This window comes from Callithrix jacchus, chromosome 12 (genome assembly GCF_049354715.1).
Source record: "Callithrix jacchus isolate 240 chromosome 12, calJac240_pri, whole genome shotgun sequence".
NCBI lineage: Eukaryota > Metazoa > Chordata > Mammalia > Primates > Cebidae > Callithrix > Callithrix jacchus.
The window spans coordinates 68,244,427-68,251,932 of record NC_133513.1 but is presented as its reverse complement, the minus strand read 5'-3'; the positions used below and the strand labels follow the sequence as shown (position 1 = coordinate 68,251,932).

The following is a 7,506-nucleotide window of genomic DNA, read 5'->3' as shown; positions in this document are numbered from 1 at the left end:
AAATGAGAACACATGGACACAGAAAGGGGAGTACTAAACACTGGGGTCTATTGGGGGGAAAAGGGGAGGGCCAGTGGGAGGGGGAGGTGGGGAGGGATAGCCTGGGGAGAAATGCCAAATGTGGGTGAAGGGGAGAAAGGAAGCAAAACACACTGCCATGTGTGTACCTACGCAACTGTCTTGCATGTTCAGCTCATGTACCCCAAAACCTAAAATGCAATAAAAAATTAGAAAAAAAAAAGAATAGTTTGTCTTTTAATTTATAAGCCCCAACAGTGCCAAATATAGAGATCAAGAGACAATGGACAATAAGTATCTGGACATATTCTTAGATATTTCCTAAATTTCTAGGCACCATGAGCCTAACATGTTCACATCAAACAGGAAATTAAAATAGGAGAGGATTTATAAGTGACTAACTGTGTGTGTGTTGTAACTCTGTTAGCTGTATCCTCTTCCCTCTTCATACACGTTACATACTATATGTCAACTTATAGAAACAAGGCAGAAACTTAAGCATTAAGTCTAGGACTACGTGTTACATGCATTATCTTATTTAATAAACACAACCATCTTACAAGTTTTTCTTTTAATCTTAAAGATTAAAATAACCCAAATGAGGTTAAAAAAAACCCCAAATCATACAGCTAAGTCATGACAGAGCTAGAATTTAACCCAAGTCTAACTTCAGAGTTTGTAGTCAACTACCATGCAGCGTAAGACCCAGAAAAAGTCTTCCACTCTTGTATGTTTGTTAAGTGGGGCTATTGAGAGAATATGGTAGTGATTAGTTTATATAAAATATTTAAAACAGTATAGTATCTTACACATAATACCCAATAATCTGTACTGACTCTCATTACAGTATACTATGACAGGGTTAAAAGATCAATAAAACATGCTTCCTGTCCTTGACAAATCTAATAGAGTATTGTGGGTAGACTTCTAAAATGGCACTCCGGTGGCTCTAATGGCTCTAAGTGGCTCTTTGCCCATGAAGACCATGAGATATCACACCATGATTATACTGCATGCAAAAGGCATTTCTGAATCAGTTGACCTGGAATCACTCCAATTATCTTGAGTATCCTAGAGATTATCTTGGTAGGCATTCCTCATCTAATCACATGAGCCCTTTAAAAGCAAAGCACTTTCTTCAATTGGTAGCAGCTGAAAAAGTCAGAGATTTGAAGCATGAGGAAGGCTTGATGCACAGTTGCTGACTTTGAAGACTGAAGGGGCTACCTGCAAAAGCCGGAGCATAGTTTCTAGGAGCTACGAGTGACCCCTAGCCAACAGCTAGTTCTGCAAGCATAGGAACTGAGCATAAAGTACCTAGTAGGGCATGGCAGATTGGAGTTGGGTTGTAATGGTTTCTGTAAACTATGGAAGGTGATTTGGACTTTTTATTCTGCTACCATTCGTAGCACATTTTAAAATAACCTTTTAAAACTAACCGAAAATACCTTGACAGAAGAATCTAACACAGTATGTGTATGAGTATGTATTTATGTATGTATGAAATATCTACAGTTTTATATTTTATGTACATAAGACACATGTTTTAATATTTGAGGTAAATGGATAATTCCTCTTACTGGTCTTCTCTCTGTTAATATAAAACTATAAAATTCATACAATTCAGCTCTTATTAAGATGGCTAAGTTCAACAAAAATGCATCCATTTGCAAAAATAATTTTCTTTTGAGTAAACAAAACATAAAAACATTTTGAAACAAAACACCAAAAAGTATTCATTTTCAACAAAACAATTTATTTTAATATCTTGAAAACGTCTGACATAATTATGTATATACAAGATCTTTTCAATCTACCTCACCTTTAGTAGTTACATTAAGAGATGACCATATGTCTCAAAAGCAAACTGCTACAGTTTACAACAAAATTTTCCATGAGATCTGGAATGGTCTTTCCTAATTATCAAACATGCCAGGATTAGTATTTTCTCCCTTACTCAGATAAATAAAAATGTTTGTCAAAATTTCTGTAATTTTTTTTGTTATTGTTAATTGAATGTAAAGGTAGTTTGTTTCTCTAAGCACATTGATTAGTTGGCCTCTCTCCCTAGATAGAGGGAATTTTTTTTTTAATGTTAATGTTTCTGATCATGCTACAGATTTAAAAATAAAATGCTGCAATAACACAACTGAGCAAGGATTGTCCATTTCTCTCCCCCTCCTCTGGGGTCCTCTGTGGGAATAAAGTACTGAGGGAGGTACATTAAAATAAGGAGACTCCTTGTGGCTAGTAGCGACTGAATATCCTAGGTACCTAATTTATTGCAGTGGCTTAAGCTCTGGGGAAATTCTGGATCATTAAACTACAACCAAATTCTGGATCACTATACGTTATATCAATGGATTTTTAAGAGTATACTTTAAGAAGGATTACGTGTAAACATTTTAATAATGTTAATTACACCACGGCTATTAGAATGTTAGTCTTGTAATAATTGGCACCAGCTATTTGGTACATCTTTCTCTGATTAAACTGATTCCACCACACTATCTACTTCTATCGGTCTAGTCTAGAGGGAGCACTTAAAGAGAAAAAGTTAGAAATGTCTGCATGAATAAGTTCTTTTAACGTATAGAAGTTTCAATCACATGACTTGGGCTTGCTTACCAAATACCTTTGGTACTTTAAAAAAATGTATGTCCATGATATAATACTTTTTAATCCAGAAGTTTCACCTGTATTTAATTTAAAAATGAAAATTATAAACAAATCCAATTACACAAGCATGTCGGAAAATAATACACTCTAATATATTTTCAAATGAAGACTTGTCTTTAAAAACTCAAAGGTAACATCTTTCCCAGAGTTAACTAAAAACATCTATTATCCAGAATAAGCAGATTTCATTTAACTATTAATAGCAATGAAACAGTTACACCTAAACATGTAAACATATGTAAACATTTAAAAATAGTAATGCCTTTGAAATGTAAGGGCAAAAGGTCAACTCTGTATTATAATTTAAGACTAATAGTGAAGATAACTACTAGAATATTTAAAAAAAGGTCATCAGTTAAAGTTTAATTACTATTCAATTATTTACTCTTTAACAAGAAAATGAGTTTTGATAAATCCAGACCATAGAGACAGATATTTTTTTGCAGAACATTTCCTGCTCATGGTGCAATGCAGCATTCTGTCTGTCTAGTGTAGCTGCACCACATTCGTGGTAACACAGGTGATTACATTCAAATGGCATTTAACATAAATTGCACCAAACTGCCCTATAATTTCATTTTGGACTGAATTAATTAACTTCTCAGTAGGTGACTGAGGTGCTAAACATAAGCCTAAAGAAATACTTGACTGCTTAACCTACCTTATGTGAATTGCCTCTAATTCAAGACAGCTTCCATTTTTAATAAATAGTACCAGGTAAAATGCATTTAGTAGGATCCCAAAGGGTAAAGATAAGGCATTTATAATAAATGGATTTAGTTTTCCACATATATTCACATCCATTTAAAAGAAGTCAGGGGGCATTGCAGACAGTTAAGGAGGATTTAACAAAACTCAGCAAGACTTGGCATGACTGATATTTTTGGAAGACTATTTACCTTAGGAGGTGTGCATTTAGAATTTTAAAAATGCCTTCTTTGCCCTTGCAAGGTATTAAAATAAAAAAGTTACCACTTAGTTGCAATTAAAAATTGCAACTATCTTAATGCTGAATATGTAAATTATATCCCAAAGCTTGAAATGTAAATGTAATTGTCTAAGACATTATCTTTAGATCATCAGAATTATCATATCATAAAATATCTATTCTACTTCCCCAATTATGTTATTATCAAGAGCTGACAGCTAACTTTGTTCCCAGTTTATGGTCTTCATATATCAAGAAACAAATTAAAAGGACAAACAAGGAATGTGAAAGCTCATAAAAAGCTGAAGCAGCTTTCATATTACATGGCATATTTCTTTGTCATAAACTTCTTGTTTAAGAAATGAGAAAACAAACACTTCTTTTGAAACACTCTTTGACACATTGCTTAATATTTTTAGATTTTTCTTTTTTAACTGTAAAGGAAGGGAGAAAGAAGAGAATGAGGGAAAGAGGGCTTTCCCTTTGGGGATGAGACACAGAGAGAGAAAATGGGGCCAGAGCGGGGGAAAAAGAAACAAAGAAAAAAACCAACTTTGTATAATTACACTCTTTTGGGAAGGGGTAAATCAGCATTTCAGGAGCTGAAGACACTAAGCCCATTTCAAAGGCTTGTAACATACAGTAACCTGGACCCCCAGAAAGAGACTAAATAATTTGGTGGGGTGAGGGTGGTGGTCCTTGCTCATGCTTTAAAATGGTTCTAGGTAAAAAGGGCTTCAAAGTTCTGCTATGAGGACACAACTGCTAAGTAATTTTTATATCATTACTTTCTTTTTCTTGTACAACTTAAATCCTTCCTGCCATTATTTGCAGGAGGAAAAATGACAAGAATATAATCTAGAAGTTTTAATACTGTTGTAATAAAGGAAGGCATCAACTAGGGAAAAAAAAAGAATGCTTAGATGCCAGTTTCAGAAACAATTTTGCCTGAGGCATTTTCTAGCTCTGTAATTCTGTGGCAATGACAGTCACAAATGCTGTCAAAACAGCAATGAGGTTTAAAAAAGTAACCAAAAAATTAAAACAATATCCTTTAGATTTTTAATGTCACTTACTGAAACAGCAATCATAACAGAAATTTATGAGAGCCTTCTAGTTAGAAAAAATAAATCCACTTTTTAAGGTTTCCATACATGTGATGATCTCTGTATGTCATCAAGCAGGCATATAGTATTTTCTTCTCACCAAACACTGTGTCTGTCCTAGTATTATCAGTCACGAGAAACCTTTTGTTATCATTACTCCCTCAAGATTCAGTTCTTACTAGGAGTCCTGGGCAAATACAGAAGTGACCTGGCAGTCACATCATTCTTTGTAAATGAAAAAGACCCTGCTATCTGAAAATAATGAAAGGCTCTGTTTAAATTAATGCGGGTTTTTTTTTTTTGTCAAGTGTTCATTTTATTTTGTAATAATGTAGTTCTGATCCAAACAGAGTTCTTGCTAGCTTTAAAAAGATCTCAAGAGATTATACACAGGGCAGCAACTTAATTCTTAACTTTTATTTCTTGCAATGATATTTAGGGTTCAGTGTGATTTGAGATTTTTAGTGCTGCTGCTGACACCTTATGGAAACTGTTTTATTTGGAAATTCTGATTAGATTTTAAAAACTGTTCTGCTCTTGTTTACAAAAAGCATTATTATTAAAAAATGGATATTTTTTTGTTCCTTATAAGGTATTTTTCTGCTATTTATTCCTCACTTGATTTTATAATCCTGTTTGGGTCACTATGATTAGTTGCTATGGAAATTACCTCCTATGGAAATGACTCCAATGTCACTGTTGTAAGAATATGACTTCTAATGAATAATACCGCTATCAGACATCAACCTTACTAGGACGAGGAAATCTAATTAAAATTATAAAAAAGGATTAACTCTGAAAATTATTTTCCATGGTAGCCAACTTTTCTGGTATTCTTGAATCTCCCATCTTCTTTTTAAATGAGAATTAAATGAATTTTAAGGTGTTAATCATCTACTCACTTTCCTAAATTCCAAAGTCACAATGGAAATTAGCAACACACACAGAAAATTGAATGTAAAGAGAATTTCATCTACTATTTCTCTAAACTAATAAGTGTTATGCTTCATTTATGAAAGTTAATGTCAACAGGATTTCAGGGCTCATCAAGGAAACAAGTCTGAATAGCATATTACAAATTTTCTTTAAAGATGAAGAATTTAGTATTTCAAAATTTATCCCAAGAATTTAAAAGGTCACCCTATAAACTAGTGAGTTAAACAATAGATGAGAGCCAGTGAACCATTAGATGAGAATTCCAGAATGCTAAGAAAAGAATTTTCTTGGGTGGATTCTATAATTTGTGGTTTGAATAAAACCTTTGAAACGTTTCATTAGTATTAAAATTCTCACAACGAGAATATGGCTCATATTTAACACATTTTAAATTATTAGACAGTCTCTCCCCAAAAGAAATTTTAATGCTTTATTCTGCCTAGGGCTTATTCACTGCCTGGTACTAATTTAGGAATAAATTAACCCTTCTAACAATTAGGATATTGTCTAGAAACTGCCTCTTGCATGCTGCTGGAGAAATCACTTACATTCTGAAAATCAGAAGTAAAAAGAAAAAAAATCCATATCTTTATTATAAAATGTTTTTCTATATCTAATAGCTTATTAATTATTGGTATAAATCACTATCATATTTACCTATATAATTACACATTATTTATAATGTTTCTGAATTAAGCGTTACAGTTATAGATTTTGTTAAATGTTTTACCATTAATTGTTTTCTATACTTGTGCCTGCAGCCATGATCTAGGGTCCAGAATGTCTTTGATGGATTTCTGCCTTGGAGCTGGTACTGGCTTGGCTTCAAAATTGGTTTTAGTGTCTGTGTTCTCACCAGCACTTAATCTTTTTTTCCTGGCAGGGAGAAGTTTTCGAGGAGCAGCCATTGGTTTCTGTAAGTGATGCATTAGGATTGATAGTTTGGTATCCAAAGGTGAGGTCTGAGATACACTTGTTTCTCCCCAGTTGTCCTTAACCAATTGATCTGTGTTACTCTGTGATTTTAAGCTGAATGGAAGTTTATCAGAAGGGGGAAGGGGAGCTCGTCTCTTTTTCCCTTTTTCATCATGTAATGGCTCACCTGCAGGAGACAGTACCTTTTTCTGGATGACCATTTGATGGTTACCATCAAAAAGTGTGGCCCAAGGAGATGGTAAGAATTCTTCATGCTGACTAGTAAGGAACTGCCCATTTTTCTCTTCAATTTTTTTTTGTATTATATCTGTTAAACTTTCAAGTTTCATAGGTGAATCAATGCCTATAATTTTAAGAAAAAAATACATGAAAAAATTCACAAGCAGTATGCACTTGATCAGAATAAGTTACTATTTTTCAAACTAGTATGCTATATATAATGGTGAAAGACTATGATAAGGAAAATGTTTACTTGTAAAAATAACCATGCCATCAGAACTAAAAAGATCATGCAATACACTATATATACAACATTTTATATGTAAACACACATAATACACAGTATATATATATAAAACATACATATAATGTACATAATACATACACATGTATAAATATATTCCTAAAGAAATTAGCAAAATCCAGCTTTCAAAGAAGTGGAATTACATGAGTTTTTAAAAAAATTCTATAGATTAAGTATTTATGAGACAACATTTATTGGATTTAAAACTTTATTCTGACTTGTAGGTAAGAGATTTCCTTTTTACGAAAGCTAGATATATATTGGGATGACTGAAATTGGATGAGTATTCATTCCTGTAGACCAGCAAAGTCTCTGTTAAAAGGGAAAATGCTTAAAACCAAAAACCCAGGAAGAGAGTAAAGCCCTCATACCACTTTGGT

General features: G+C 33.2%; 1 protein-coding gene across 7 annotated transcripts in view; it reads right to left on the bottom strand.

Moving 5' to 3' along the window:
• Positions 1-1,753: 1,753 nt before the first annotated feature.
• The window catches only part of RTKN2 (rhotekin 2), a 180,681-nt gene continuing 174,928 nt past the window's right edge, over positions 1,754-7,506 (bottom strand). For 5 of the 7 annotated variants that reach the window (XM_035268284.3, XM_078345859.1, XM_078345857.1 and 2 more), the window contains one exon: positions 1,754-6,946. In XM_035268284.3, coding sequence (XP_035124175.1) covers positions 6,411-6,946 — 536 coding nt within the window. In that variant the 3' untranslated portion in view covers positions 1,754-6,410. The remainder of the gene's footprint in view (positions 6,947-7,506) is intronic. The other 2 variants (XM_017979086.4, XM_017979084.4) reach the window with 2 other exon arrangements.